The following is a 15,884-nucleotide window of genomic DNA, read 5'->3' on the forward strand; positions in this document are numbered from 1 at the left end:
CAGAGAAATGTTAATCATAGCAAATACAAACATATGTGGGTTAAGGAGCATGACAATACCCTTCTTACATAAGTGAAGATTAATTCTTTTGATAATTAGAAGAGACAAGGGTGTTACTGTAAGCAGAATTATGATCCTATTGTCATAATATTCCATACAACTTTGGTTTTATTTTTTAGCTTTCAGCATTTTGCTTTCTCCTGAAAATGCAGAGTTGACAAATGGTACCTATCCTTTGCAGTTGGAGAGGACCACCAATATCAAGAGATGCCTCTTGGCCTCTATTCCACACCTCACTTTTCCACAAAGGTGGTGGTTGTCATCCTGATAACCAGCCAGAGCCTGAAAGGCATCCAGATTATTCTTATCTGGACAATCTGCTTCCAAAAGCTCAATCATGTGAAGAACAGATTGTTCACATTATCTAGGTCCTGGGGAGCCATGATTTTGTTATCGGGTATTAAGAGCTCCCTAAGCCCCATCATAAGCTCATTCACCAAGGAGCTCTTTTTATTTAAGGCAACATCAATCTATGATGCAGCTACCTGAAAAAGGATTTCACATGTCTTGAAAGTTCACCAAGGACTTCTTGAGAAACCATCAGCACACCAGTCATTACAATTATTCAGCATGATGGTAGCCTACAAGTAGATGGTGCCTTGGGCAACACTTCATCTCTGCCCTTTGTCAAATTTTCTTCATCAACCACCATAACTACCAGCAATAGTTTTTGGATCATCAGCTGATCCTTCTTTGGAGACCTTCTCTTCTTCTGTTCAAGGAAAGACCCTTAACTAACCCTGTGGCCATCAGAATAATGACAGATGTTAGTATATTGGGTTGGAGAGCACAGATGGGATACCATATAGTTCAGGGAAATAGAATTCTCTAAGAATTCCAACACAGTATCAGTTTCCTGGAACTGAGCACAGTAAAGAACCCAACACGCTGCTTGCTCCTGAAAATTTCTCATAAATGCATCTCTGTACATGTGGAAGCAACAACAAAGCTACAGGGGTACAGCTGAACCATCAAGGCAGAACACAAAGCAGAGGCAAACAAAGCAAGGATTTTTTTGTTTGTTTGTTTGTTCCTGGAACATCCAGATCTGTCCCATAAGTATCCAAGGGAAAAGCAACTACCAGGCCAACTGGCTAAGCTGATGTTTCCTGGGAACAGAGGAAAGGGAGCTAAATCAATGGATTTTTGCACAGTTAATTGAGAGATAGTCCTGCCTAACAGGAAAGTAGTAAAATATTGCTACTGACACTGGTAATCCGAAGCTTGGAGAATAGATTCATGGTCATTACTATGGATGGTCTAGCACAGTGGTTAAGAAATGTCCCATTGTGCCTGTGTATCATACGAGACTTGATTGAGAATCTCTTTGCTTTGAGCATTAGATATCCGACTATTCATGCTCTTTTAATGTAGTGCATGCTGTGTATCTTCTTTTTTTTTTTTTTTTTTTTCCCCTCCTTTTCTCCTTGATGCACAGAATATTTGCAGTCTACAAACTGTAGTCAACCTGTCTTTCAATGTGCACGCTGGGCCTCTGATGTGAATCCTGGTGGTCCTTATTCTCCAGATGTGTGTGTTGTCTAATCTTTTTAGTTAAGGATTGCAAACCACATATTAGACTCCACTTTTAGGCAACTTGGAAGTCATTTAAAAATATATCCTAAAGCTTGTGTGTCAGTAGAAGTAATGCAATTAATTATTAGTATTTTGGCTTTCCATCTTATGACTTATAAATGAGGATGCAATTATCATAAACCACTATTGCTTTGTATTTACGTAGCACCTTTCATTTCACAGAACCTCAGCATTCTTTCTAAACTTAACTAGCTCAACTGTCTCAAATTTCATTGCACCGTGACCTCCTTCTGACAACAAAGATTACTACACAATGCCAAGAGGGGGTACTGAAGCCTATGCTCCCGTGTGCCCCACCACCCCAGGCGGGGCGGGGGCTGAAGCCCTCAGGCTGCGGCTTGGACTATGGCTTCAGCCCCAGGCCCCAGCAAGTCTTAACACCAACCCTGGTGACCCCATTTTGGGGTCCCAACCCACAGTTTGAGAACCGCTGAGAGGGATCACTGTGCCCTCTCCTGGGATCAAGTATAGCATCTGTTTAATGACAAACAGCAACACTACACAATAGTCTGGTACAGGAAATAGAAAAAATACTGGAACCAGTTGATACCTATAGAAGTAATTTATGCAGGCAGATGGTAATTATCCAAGGCAGAATTTTATTGGGTCACTGGAAATAACAGCCCCGGGATTGGAGAAAGGTTTGGGACCTATAGTGGTCACAAATGTCAGTATCTTGCATTTACATCTTATCCTAAAATGTCACCTTTATAGTCCCTACTAGCATGACACTGAGGCACTGGCTCACTGCTAACATAGAGGGAAAATTCTATGTTTTCCTTCTGACCCACCATCACCACCCAGGAATTCCTTGAAGAACTCATCTGCAAGTAGTGACTAACCCAACTCTACTTAGCTTGTGAAATCTGACAATTCCACAGTGTATTGTGAGGTGGCTGCAGGCCAGTAGTAAGAAAAATTAACCAGGGCTTTTCCCTAGTGGAAGCATTGAGGAGAGAGAGAATGAGGTGGGGGAACGGGGACTCTTTATACATCTCTAGCTTTTTGTATACTTCCAATCTTCATTTGTATTTCCTTGCAGTCTTCTATGACTTGCAGAATTCTTTCCCTGGTAAAGTCAAATATCATATATTACAAATTGAATTATCATTATTTCCTTTTGTAAACCTTTTTGTGCAACATATAATTCACTGAGGATGCCTGGCTCCTTGCTACGGATAATATTGCTTCTCATTTAACTGGTGGTTAGGTTTCCCAAGTGGGTGTAAACAAACTTCTCAGATAATGACAGTGCAGAAACAGTAGGATTCTTGATTCCTTCATGGTACAAGTTCCCTAGGTTTGCTACATAGAAGACTAGAGACAGAGACAACCAATCACAAGCCCCTCTATGATCTAATTACAAACAGGTAGTAAATAACACTCCAGGATTTTAGGGCTTTAATTTGTGATTGTTAGCTAGACAGCCTTTAACCAGCTACGTAGTTTGTATCTACACTGATGTGTGAGGTTTTTAATCTGGAGTATTAGACCACAGTGTATTTTGGCATCAACAAATTGCAGACTAATGAAAGCAAATTCACCTGCTGATTCACTTTTATTAAAAGGAGGATATCAGCTGAGATTTACTCTTGAGTATTTGCAGTGGGAAGTTAAGCCTATTCACACTGGTTGCAGCTGATTTCACTGCTATAAAATAACAGAACAGGGCACATTCATACTTCCTACTGCCTGATGGATTTATATTAAATCAGAATTGGCTGTTGGGGATAGACTTCCCCCAAAGGAAAGTATTCTTAACACACCAACACAAATCCATAGAGAATAATTGTTGTTGCACTAGCTGCTCCCCTATATAGGGGATAGTGATTTCGTTGATCTGATCCAGTCTCCATTTTTTGCAGCAAGCCCAAGTGCTAAACTGGCAAATACCAATGTTCACCAATTACCTAAATTAGGTCTAGGTCACTCGGCTCATCTCCTGTTTCTTGTTTGCTTTCCAATGAATCCAAAAGCAGTACTAACAGCTGGAAGCCCTGCTGAGGCCAGCTTGATCTATACTGGAGCTGCTCCAGCCAGTGCTCTGATAAAACTTGATATCATTTCAACAGGCTCTAGGAGGACCGCAATGATTTCCCTTCATTGTTTAAGGCTTCATTCAAATATTACTAGTGCCAGGAAAAAGGATATTTCACTTCTGCTCTTCTGCCCCTGAGTCTGCTGCTGCTGGAAAGCGCCTATTTAACCTTTTATATAAACACAGTCCATGCTTTTGGATGCTATGGTAATTGTTCTACTCATTCATCCCCAGGGACTCTATAAGTTGCAGATGCAGACAATACAAAATAATTAATACCTCGAGGCTTCTGCCACGTAAAAGCACGTTTCTTATTAGAATGTAGTAGGTGGGGAGGCCTGGGGAGAGTCTGGCCTCAGTGTTAAGGCATTAGATCCATATCCTCAAAGACCCTTTCAAAACCACCACTCAGCTGCTGCCTAACCCCTCCTTCTCCCGCTGTCTAACTTGCCACCGGATGGCACTTGCAAAGCCACCTATGTTTTGACATTGCCACACAGCTAATGAGCTTCTTGGAGCACTAGCTCAAGCAGAGGCCCTGAAGTGGGATTCTCAAACAGACATTCCCTTGTTTAATCTCACCAGTGGAGCTTGATCCTATTGGCCTGCTCAAAGACTAAGACCTGATACCCATCAGCCCCTGCAGCAAGAGGGCTGGCTGCGGGCCACCAAGAGATGGGGGCAGCACAGCTCCCACACAAGACTGCCTGCTGCACAGGTAAATGTAGGACGAGCATGAGAGAGGTCTCGAGTGTGAGCATGTGAGAGACAGAGGGCTTGTTGAGATGGCAAGTTAGTATTCGGCAAGCTGGGGTGTAAATCTACAGCGTGTGGGCCATGCACTAACTGTCCATGTGGGCCCTGCTGCTGTGCACTAAAAGTTCCCTCATGCACATTGACCTATGTTAGAGGGCTTTCCCTCAACCCTCCCACTTCCCTGGTTCTTGTCATGCAGACAGCAAGCAGCAAAAGACCAGAAGTCTGAAGCCCAGACAATGCGATGTTTATTGGGGTTAGTTTCCAAGCAAGCATATTTCGAAGCCCTTCTTGCTAGACAGGATGCTATCAAACTAAGTTTTCTTTAACCATCTTAAGATCTGTTTCTTAACAAGGCCTCAGACTATCCTATCTAGAGAAGGCCCATACACAGGTGGACTGTGATTTTGATTCTTAGCTAGTTACAGGGGTATAAAAAACAAAATGATAAAAATACACCTACGTTCTTAAAGTATAGGCCTTTGCAGGCAGACCTGTATATCTATATTCTAACAACCTACTCAATGGAGGGTCCTGTGGCACCTTTGAGACTAACAGATGTATTGGAGCATAAGCTTTCGTGGGTGAATGCCCACTTCGTCAGACGCCTCCTCTTCCCACCTGTTTTTGTGTAAGCTCTCCAGTTGGAGAGCTCTGCGTCTGACAAAGTGGGCATTCACCCACGAAAGCTTATGCTCCAATACATCTGTTAGTCTCAAAGGTGCCACAGGACCCTCTGTTGCTTTGTACAGATCCAGACTAACACGGCTACCCCTCTGATACTCAACCTACTCAATGCACACTAGTGCACCAGGAGGGTCCACACGGACAGTGAGGGATAGATTTACAAAGGAACTTGGGCGTGGTGATGGGTGATGCCACACCTAACTTTGGGTGCCTAGAACATCACTGGGGTTCAGTAAAGCCTGAATTCAGTGCCTAGGCTCCCTCTACAATGAATCGGGAAAGGTAGGTGCATCAGAATGGGAGGCGTGAAAGCCAGCACAGTAGGCAGCTCCCTGCCTAAACTAGCCAATAGGAGATGTGGGGGTATGTCCTAAGCCCAGGGGCGGCTCTAGCTTTTTTTGCTGCCCCAAGCACAGCAGGCAGGCAGGCTGCCTTTGGCAGCACGCCTGCGGGAGGTCCCCGGTCCCGCGGATTTGGCGGCATGCCTGCGGGAGGTCCGCCGGTCCTGTGGCTTCGGCGTACCTGCCGCCGAATTGCTGCCAAATCCGCGGGACCGACGGATCTCCCTCAGGCATGCCGCCAAAGGCTGCCTGCCTGCCACCCTCGCAGGAACCGGCAGGGCGCCCGCCGCGGCTTGCTGCCCCAGGCACGCGCTTGGAGTGCTGGTGCCTGGAGCCACCGCTGCCTAAGCCCCACCCCTCTCAGGGAGTTTGGTGCCTCGGTCCAGGCTGCATGGAGACTCTTCCCTCTGCTTGGGATTCTTAGCTCATATTCTTATTATTTATTAATAGTGGAACAGCTTCAACGGGGGAAAACATCATGTCGGACTATCCCATAGCACTGTTGCTAGGGCACTCACCTGAAAGGTGGCAGATCATTGTGCAAATCCTTTATTTCCCATCAGGGGCTTCAACCAGGGTCTCCCACATCCCAGATGAGTGCCCTAACCACTGAACTGAAAGTTATGAGGGAAGGCCTCCTCTTCCCACCTGTTTTTGTGTAAGCTCTCCAGTTGGAGAGCTCTGAAGATGCCTTCCTAATAACTCACCTGTGGGGCCCAAAGTGGAGAAATGCCTGTCTGCCCTCCCACCCCCCACCAAATTCTGCATCACTCTGTGGCTTAGGTGTCCGCACATGTAGAGTGAGGCAGCGAAGCACACGTGCTGAGGCAGAAAATAGGTGCTGGGGGAACTTTTACTGTAGAAATGTAGGCACCAAGAGTGTTAAGGCACATACAGGGTTCAGTGGCAGCTGAGCAAGGGTTTTGTGAATCCCCGTGGGGCCTGATTCTGGGATTTAGGTGCCTAAAGTGGCAGTGAGGCACCTTTTGTGACTGGCCCCAAGTGCATGGTGTCGTAGTGTGCCGTAGATTTACACCCTAGCTCGCTGCATTCGACAAGCCCAGGGAGAGGGTTCCGGCTACTAGAGCATGGGCTACCTAAGCAGCTGACCTGGCTTAGGTGTGTAACTTCAGAGGAGGGTTTGTGACTGAGGATCCAGAACAGAGCAAGGGACTTATTTCTAGCCCTTCAGCCAGGTCAGCCCATTAAGGGTCTTAAGCCCCTCTTCTTTCCCAGCCGGTCTCCTAGGCATTTCACTCCTGGTTAGCTTAGGCAGCTCCTCGTTCAGCCTGCTGGCTTCTGGGGATCCCTGTCTTAGGCACCTAACTCTCCCCATGCACTGTATAGGGCAGGGGTCTCAAAATCCTGGTCCGCAGGCTATCTACAGCCCGAGAACCACCCCACTGCAGCCTGCGGAGGAGAGACGCATGCAGCCACGCTGCCAGCTCTGTCTGCTGCAGGCGGTGCCCCCCGCAGCTCCCATTGGCTGGGGGAGAGGGACAGAGATACCATCACTAGTTGCCGGGCAGAGGCAGCCATAGAGGCAGCATCATTAGTTGCCAGCAGAGTCAGCCATGGAGGCAGCATCACTTTTTTCCACAATGAATATAAACAAGTCAAAATACCGAACACAACTATCTGATGCACACCTTGCAGCAATCCTGAAGGTTTCAACTGCTCAGTCACTGGGACCAAACATCAACAAACGGACAGAACTGAAGCGTTGCCAGGTGTCTGGCAAACACTAAAAACTCTCTGGCAGGTGAAGAATTGTATAAAGTTTTATGACCATTTTATTTCTAAGAAATAAAAAAAATACAATATAAACGTTTTCTTTTCTGAACACCATCTTCAGTGACCGTATTGGCCCACTGGGAGGATTTGAGGACTGGCACTGGCCCTAAGGTAAATTGAGTTTGAGACCCCTGTTACAGGGAGTCTGGGTACCTAGCTGTGGGCTGAGAATTCCACTAGGTGACAGGGCACCTAGGGGTTTTGCATTGAAACACTGAGCCGATCAGCCCCTAAGTACCTTTAAGACTCTGGGCCTTCGTCTGTCTACACGCAGCAGCTGGGAGGTGTAGTTCACAGCTCAGGAAGATGTACACACATGCTAGCTCTGATTGAGTTAGCACACTAAACATAGCAGTGTGGCTGCGGCAGCCTGGCAGCAGCTCTGGCTATCCACCCCAGTACAACTCTGTCTGAGATCCTGGTATGTTCACGCCATGATGGGGACACTGCTCTTTTGGGTCACTAGTTTGAGCAGAGCTAGCGCATATATGTCTACCAGTGCTGGGGATTACACCTCTCAGCTGCTGTGTAGATGTACCCTTAGTGACCATCTTTGATTTATTACACCACAAGAGCTCACTTTTTTTCAAACCGCAATCACTTTGAATTTTTATTTGAACAATTCACTGCTATTCAAATGATGTCTGCCCATTGAAGAAAGCCTTCCTTGGCTGTCCAGCACCACCATAATGTTGTGTAAACACCTTGTTTTCAAGCCAGGGCATCTCAATCAGCCAAAGAATATTGTTCCTGTGATACAAAGGATTAGTATTGTCCTTCCTCTACTGCCAGAGCTCACAGTCATGGGCTCCCTCGACATTGCAAATACAACTGTCAGGGAACCTGGTTCCAACCAGGTTTGTCCCTTAGCCTATTTCCAGTACTGCAGTGCAGAATGGACCTCAGTGGTGTTCCTCAGTCTGGTAATGAAATGTCATTGAGGTTCAGTCTACATTGCAAGTTGGGTGCCAATTTGTAACCAGGTTCCCTGAAATGACTATTGTGTGAATAGGGCCTTAGAGACCTATCCTGCAAGGTGCCAGCACATCCTAAGAGTGCCCATTGATATTGATGGGAATTAAGAGCACGCATCACCTCCTTGAGATTCTTACCTTACCTTATAGGATTGGGCCTCAAAATAGCTATGTCCATAGGGGCTTGAACAGCAGAGCAGATTATAAATTGCATACCATAATGACTTGTTAGTGCCATTCTGGCAACCTTTACAGGAAAGGACAAGCAACGTGAAGGAAAGTAAATTATTGTAGCATTAAAAATAGAGAACTGTATATGTGCAACTGTGTGTCCAGTCATTTCCGCAATTGGCATACCCTTGAGGGAACAGAGACTAAGCTTAATTAACAGAGGTTCAGAGGGATCCATTGTGCTGGCTGGCTGATTGATTGCCACCATTGCTATTACCTATTCCATGCCTCCAGTGTTAACAATAGAGGAAAAGCTTTGGGGAAAAAGGCTAGTATGGCCATATCTTACTAGAGTTTAGTGCACTTAGGTTGTCACTACTAATTCAGACAAATAATTTAGACAAGTGAGGCATGGTAACTTCTTGATAATCCCTTGAGCATCCAGTCCCCTGTCTGCTAATATCATTCTGCTGGGATGAACTCGTGTTAAATGTGTACGTGCTGCAAAGACCGTTTTTTTTAAAGTGCTAAATACATACTCCCCCTAGTCATCTTTAGTTCTGTCATGTGGTTCAAAATGATTCATGTTTGTGTTTCTGTTGATTCTTCTCATCATTTAAATGTGAAATTAACCAAACCATGACTTAAATGGCCACATCAGCAGGTTTGAGGATGATCAAAGGAAGAATTGTGATTCTGAAAAATTTTGGTTATTTCTGTGGCTCAGCCCGTGACAGCAAACACGTATAGCCTGGTTCAAGCACAGCCTAAAGATTTGCATATCTCTGCACACTTCACTCTTGGGGAACCTGAATTTGCAATTGCATGTGGTGTTTTTGGACATGAGATATGTGTGCAGGAAACTTGGAGTGGAGGATAGGGACGCAGCAAAAGTTCAGCATGGTAAGATTGATGTCTGCTTTCACTATGACCAAGAACTTCAGATTAACAGTGACGATGCAGCCTTAGAAACCCTAGCAAACCTTTGAGATACTCTCTCTTGAACAACAAGCTGCTGTTGAAAGTTATGTAGCTTTTAAATAATAGCAACTTGTTTCCTTTGTTTTAGCATATTACTCAAAATAAACTATTCTCCCCCCAGCCCCCAGTGTGTTTGCTCTTATACTGTACACCAAAGGCATTACATGTATGGAATTGCCCATAGGCAGGATCATATGGGGAAAGAAATTTATGTGACGGGCCCTCTTGTTAGTATCTACCGGAATCTTTGGATTGATGCTCTGAATAATTTAGTATTTAGAGTCAAATCAACTATTCAGGAAGGCTTTAAAAACAAAGCGAGGGGGAATTTAGTTGATGGATATTTTTCTTTCATTTAGGCAATGGTAGCTTGCTACCCTGGGAACGGAACTGGGTATGTTCGTCACGTAGACAATCCAAATGGCGATGGGCGCTGTATCACCTGTATTTATTACCTGAATAAGGACTGGGACTCAAAGGTATGTGAGCCAAGGGTTCTAAAAGCAACCCCATATTTCTAGGCAAGGGAAGGCTGGCCCAGAAACAGTTTGTTGTTGCTATCAGTTGTTTACTTGCATTTCATATTTTCATGAACTCTTGAACAGCTGATTTTAAAACTGCACTTTTCAGTTACATTTTGGGTTTTCTTGCTGTTTTTAGTAACCCCTTTGGAAGCTTGAAACTGAAATTGTTTCCTTATCAGGTTGTTTTTCCCCCCTTCCATTCCCCCTTCCAGTTTGTTGTTGTTAGAACAGCTCATGTGCTGGGCTGCTGGCATTTTAGTTTTGTTTAGAGAAAAGAGTAATGAAGCATTTAGAAAGAAACCACATCCACTCAGGATTAAGTGGAATCTGGGAGCAGTTTTAACAAAAAGATGGCAGGTCAGTTTTGGGGTCTGTCCCTTTAAGTTGACCTGCAAAGGATCTATAAAAATTGGGTTTGTGCCCTTTTTTGCTTCTTATGATTCATGAAGAGGGCGTGAAAGACATTTATTAATTAATGCTTGTTTTTCACCTTAGGGATATTAGGAATGTGAAGTCTGATCTTTCCTGGCTTTGCTAGAAAATTTCTTGACAGAAATGTTTATGATCTCTCTCACCTTAATTTAAAGACCTGGGTATTGTGACTGCTTCCTGGTTAAACAAAGGCTGCTTTATGCCTCTCTGGAAACCATAAAAGTGTTAGAAAGTGGATGTAAAAGCCCTGTGGGAATATCCTTGTTCAGGGATTTTCCCTCCTCCCCATGCCCCCTGGCTAAAATAGAACTGATGTAAATGCTCTTCATGAGCCCTTCTCAACATAGGGGGCACATTGAATGCATGTTGAGTAGGGTTACCATACGTCCGGTTTTTCCCGGACATGTCCGGCTTTTTGGTAATCAAACCCCCATCCGGGGGGAATTGCCAAAAAGCCGAACATGTCCAGGAAAATGCTGGCCGGGCACTTCCCCTCCCGCGGCTGCTCTGCTCCTCCCCTGACTCTTGGGCAGCTCGGCTCTTAAACAGAGCCGAGCTGCCCGAGCGCTCCGGCTTCGGGCAGCCCCCTTGCCTCCGGACCCCAGCCGCCGGCCGGGCACTTCCCCTCCCCGGCTCCAGCTGCTCTGCTCCGGCGGCGCAGGGTCCGGAGGCATGGGGGCTGCCCGAAGCCGGTAGCGCTCGGGCAGCTCGGCTCTTAAACAGAGCCGAAGAGTCAGGGGAGGAGCACAGCAGCCGGAGCCCGGGAGGGGAAGTGCCCAGCCGGGGGCGCAGGGTCCGGAGGCATGGGGGCTGCCCAAAGCCTGGGCGCTACCGGCTTCACGGTTTGCCGGCCAGCCTCCAGACCCTGCGCCCCTGGCTGGGCGCTTCCCCTCCCGGGCTCCAGCTGTGCTGGGGAAGCGCCGGCCAGGGGCGCAGGGTCTGGGGGCTGCCCGGCAAACCATGAAGCCGGTAGCGCTCGGGCAGCCCTTTTCACGTGGCTGGGAGGGAGGAGGGGGAGTTAGGGCGGGGCCTTTGGGGAATGGGCGGGGAATGGGCGGAGTTGGGGCTGGGAAGGGACGGAGTTGGGGCGGGGCCGGGGTGGGAAAGGGGCGGGGCCAGGGCCCTGTGGAGTGTCCTCTTTTTTTTATTATTTTTTAAATATGGTAACCCTAATGTTGAGGACCAAGCCCCAGTGCTGCTCTGCCTTATGTTGGGAGTCAGTCAGTTCATGGTCCTAGAATACTGAGAACACAAAGGTAGTTTAAAGCTATCTTTTGTCCCCAGCCCCAAGTACAGGAATGGATTAACTGAAGATTGGGTCCCTTGAGTCCAGAAAGACTATCTGCCTGCCTTCCTGTCAGTCAGGCATACAGAACGTTTGGAGGCTAGAATTCTCTTGGTAGCCCATCTTCCTTTTACTCTAGATCCCTGATCTCTGTTTTATTTTCCTGAATGCCTTTGGCACTGTTAGAATCTGTCAAAGGTGAACTTTCCATGATGGTTTAGTATTTTAGGGGTGATCTGTTCAGGCTTATGAGCCTGCAGCTTCAGACTCCGTTCTGTGTGGCCTCTAGGAGTTACCTCAGTGGATTGGGGCCATTTGTCATGTTTTCTGGCTCCAACTGTCTCATTAGAATCCTGACCTTTTAATACATTAAAGTTGCAAGTTTTTGCTCAACCGGTCTGACCCTGCTCCCATTGAATCCTATGGAAAAACTTTCATTGACTTCAGCTGAAAGCAAGATCAGACCCAGCAAAGGAAGCACTTCCTGAGTGTGAGACGTAGCTTTGTTGCTTTATGATTATACCTCCAAGATCAGAGCCAAAATTGAGGCTCCTCTGCAGCACTGTCCCACCCTCTCTGTACTCCTGTCCTGTGGAAACCCCTCTAGAGAAGATGCTCCTGTGGTTTGCAGTGGGGCTAGCAGCAGGAAGGCAGGGAGCTTGGCTGTGTTTTGTGACACTGTCCCCCCTGCTTAACCTCATGGACATCTGAATATGCATTTCCCTCTACAGCCACTGTTAAGCCAATGGCAGCAGGGCTGGGTGAGGGCTAATGGGGCAGCACTGAGACGGGCTGTCAAGGCAGATCATTTCTCCACAGATTTCCTAGATTCATGGGATTGCGAGGCCTTGCCCCCTGTATAATCCCCAGGTCTTTAAATCCCTTCCATTCAAGGGGTCACATCACACTTCATAAGGGGAGTCGGATAGAGTTTTCCTACCTCTCTGGCCACATCCGTGAGTTTCTTTGCCAAATGGGGTGAGCGGTCTCTCATTTCTGTTTCCGTGCACATTGTATCATTACAAGGCAATTAATTCAGCCCTGAGCAGGGGATTTATCAGACCTTAAATAATAAAGAAGATAAGGGCTTGTAAAATCAAAGACTGTTTCTTCAGATTTCTGTTGTTAGAATGCTTTCAAACCTGTTCCCAGGTTATTTCCTGGTCAGATAATACTAAGGTCACCTTCTTAACATGCATTAGTCATATAAAGCAGCTATCCCTTTAAGTGCCAACACATGCTTCCTCCACTAAATCCCAACAAATGATTTAATATTAGAGAGATGCTGCCACTGAAAAATCTTGTATGATAGAAAAACACAATCCTGTACCTACAGCATGTTCTGAATAATACCCCCACATATTGAAATGGAAAAAAAGATAACCATCTACTTGACCTGTTGCACTTCCCTTAGTCCTCTAGGAGGATGGTAGCACAGACTTGTACCCTGTGCACTTCCACTGCTGCACATAAATTAGTGCAAACTTTGTCCCATAAGATCGTCAGAAACCAGAGTTAGAGATGTGACAGAAGCCACACTACAAGGACCAGAAGGAGTGAGAAGAGTGGAGGATGTATATACAATTTTATATATAAAATGCAACTTTAGATTGCAGGATACACCTGCATATTGACGTCCAGTGCAGCGTTCCACTGTCAGACCCAAAAGAGAGCGCCTATGTGGCTGCAATACCAGGGTTTTGAAATGCCATTTGACAGTCATGCAGTGAAGTCTGATCTCAAACCAGTAAGAATGAACAAACAATCTTCTTATGAGTCTTAACTAATTTTAGAAATGAGACTGTGAGCTCAAGTGGCTTCCATCGGTTTGTGACAGAGCCTCTGTGAAGGGGGAAGGCCTGTCTCAAAAAAGCAGTTGCTGTTTCATCGTGGCTGACTTTCTTTAAACAGATGTTTATGCTCAATCAATCTGAATTGTTTGCTAAAAGCAAAGTGACTAACGTGAGGCAACAACAGCTTTCCAGCACTGCAATGTGCTGCTATTGCATTGCCCTCAACTTTTACTCCACATTTGTTGTGTGTTAAAGAGGAAAAAATTGTCATTTTAAAGTGGGTGTGTGGGTGTATGTACGTGGGGGAAAATAACCCTTCACTCTACTTTCAGCTGCATGGTGGAATTCTTCGAATATTCCCGGAAGGAAAGTCCTGTGTAGCAGATGTTGAGCCCATTTTTGACAGGTTACTTTTTTTCTGGTCAGACCGAAGGAACCCACATGAAGTGCAACCTTCCTATGCAACCAGGTAAATAAGATGTTCAGTACTGACATGTGGCCAAAGATTAAAGAGCTTGGCTCTTTTCCAACACACATATACTGTAGTATATAAAAATATATCTTTTATGTGGGGGGGTGTATCTGTATATATCATATGTACAATATAAATACCTAATGTGAATGGAGTTAATCTGGGACTATTGAAGTCAATGTAAATTTCTTCACAAAAATGAGCAGCAGGATCAAGCCATATACGTGCATAACATATAGGGTGAAATTCCCCACTCCCTCTACCCCATTTGCTGTGGCCCGTGTATGCTGCTGTGACAGCATACTGGGGCTGTAAGCCCTTCAGCTGGTGAGGAGAGAATTCCTCCGTGGCAGGCTCTGCATAAAACAGCCATAGTGAATATAAGTGTGTGGGTCCTTGGAGTAGGCCTGAGGCATTACAGGGATTGTGGGTGCTGCTGCCAACCATAGGCAAGCCAAGCCAGGCCAGGCTACCATAAGTTAGAGCAACCCCCAAGCTGGCTAAGTCACCCCAGGGATTGTTTCGGTACCTGGAGCACCTAGAATGGGAAGATCTTAAAGTGATTTCTGCCAGATCTGTGCTATGCTTCCCAGAGGTATAGCACAAATTCTCCCCTGGATTTTACAGAGACACACAGTTTGTGTCTACAGAGATTCCCTGGTTTGTTTTATCACCCAAAAGTCAAATTAGTTCTTTATTCGTCTGCTTCCAATTTTGCAATAGACAAACTAGTGTTTTGAGCTCTCTGTATGAGAATAAACCGTGTTCTAAGGTGTTTTAGTGTCTTCTTGGGAATCTAAGAAATAAATTGTTTCCTTTTGTTCACAGATATGCCATGACTGTGTGGTATTTTGATGCTGAAGAAAGAGCAGAAGCCAAAAAAAAGTTTAGGAATTTAACTGGTATGATTTTTTTTCATAAATCTTTACTGAAAATAATTCAAGGCATTTCTGTTTCACTATGGCTACCCAGCACGCACCATGCTGTGATGTCACAGCCATTACAGAACACAGCTGGCCTAACTCTTCCATCAACCTAACTCTAGTGTAGACAGGCCTATATCTCTGACTGCCAAAATGAGAAGTCAAGGATAGATCATTCCAGCTGTCCTGTTCCATACACTCTCCCTGAACCTCAGATACTGGACACTGTAGGAGACAGGCTACTACGCTAGATGGACCATTGGTCTGACCCAGTATGGCAGTTCTTATACAGATATATTACTTTCCCCAACTGAGTCTTCTGATTACTGCCATCACATTAGATGTTCAAAACACTTACTTACTATAACTTAACTGCATTTTCCATTGTTAATTGTAGATGCAGGGAAGACAGAAGCAGCTCTCCATGAAGACAACAGTGATCTGCTGGCATAGTGCTTTTATCACAACCGTTTCTGAACTCTTTGCAAATGATGAGATCCAAAGATGACTTGTCCATTTCCAATGAAACATTAGACATTCTTCTTACCCACAGGAATGTGCTGATTTGTCTAACACTTGCATATTACGTTGATGGTACTCACATGCCTCCTATCATGCCTGCATCTGGCAGAAGAAACCCTTGTTTTCTATTTGCCTTTAACTGAAGAAAGTAACCAAGATTTTAGTGAAAGAAGAATGTCACCAAAGCCTAATGCAAGTGGCTAAGCCAGCTGGCTTTTAGTAATAGTGGTAATAAAGATAACAAGTATTGGAACCAGTGGGGAAAAAACCTGAGACTTATTTGCACTTTATGTAAATTTCTTAGCTCAATGGGAAGGAGATTTACAAATTAAAATCTGTTGCAGATGCCAATGGGCAATGCAAGATATTGGAAATGTGAAATTAAACTAGGTATTTGTAGAGGGTCATCTTCTGTTATGCTTAATGTGGGACCATTGATGGGCTGCTAATCACTTTTGTTGCACAGAGCACTGGCTTAACTCTCCTGTATTATTACTTTCTAAAAGGATAATCTTCCATGTTGCCATCAAACTGC

The 15,884-nt window shown here is 45.3% G+C and overlaps 1 protein-coding gene across 1 annotated transcript in view; it reads left to right on the plus strand.

The window, feature by feature from the left end:
• Positions 1 to 15,301, plus strand: part of EGLN3 (egl-9 family hypoxia inducible factor 3) — a 31,724-nt gene extending 16,423 nt beyond the window's left edge. Inside the window, exons 2-5 of the mRNA XM_065403766.1 lie at positions 9,758 to 9,877; positions 13,765 to 13,901; positions 14,733 to 14,806; positions 15,225 to 15,301. Coding sequence (XP_065259838.1) covers positions 9,758 to 9,877; positions 13,765 to 13,901; positions 14,733 to 14,806; positions 15,225 to 15,280 — 387 coding nt within the window. The 3' untranslated portion in view covers positions 15,281 to 15,301. The remainder of the gene's footprint in view (positions 1 to 9,757; positions 9,878 to 13,764; positions 13,902 to 14,732; positions 14,807 to 15,224) is intronic.
• Positions 15,302 to 15,884: the final 583 nt, after the last annotated feature.

The sequence above is a fragment of the Emys orbicularis genome, chromosome 4 (assembly GCF_028017835.1).
Source record: "Emys orbicularis isolate rEmyOrb1 chromosome 4, rEmyOrb1.hap1, whole genome shotgun sequence".
Classification (NCBI taxonomy): Eukaryota; Metazoa; Chordata; order Testudines; family Emydidae; genus Emys; species Emys orbicularis.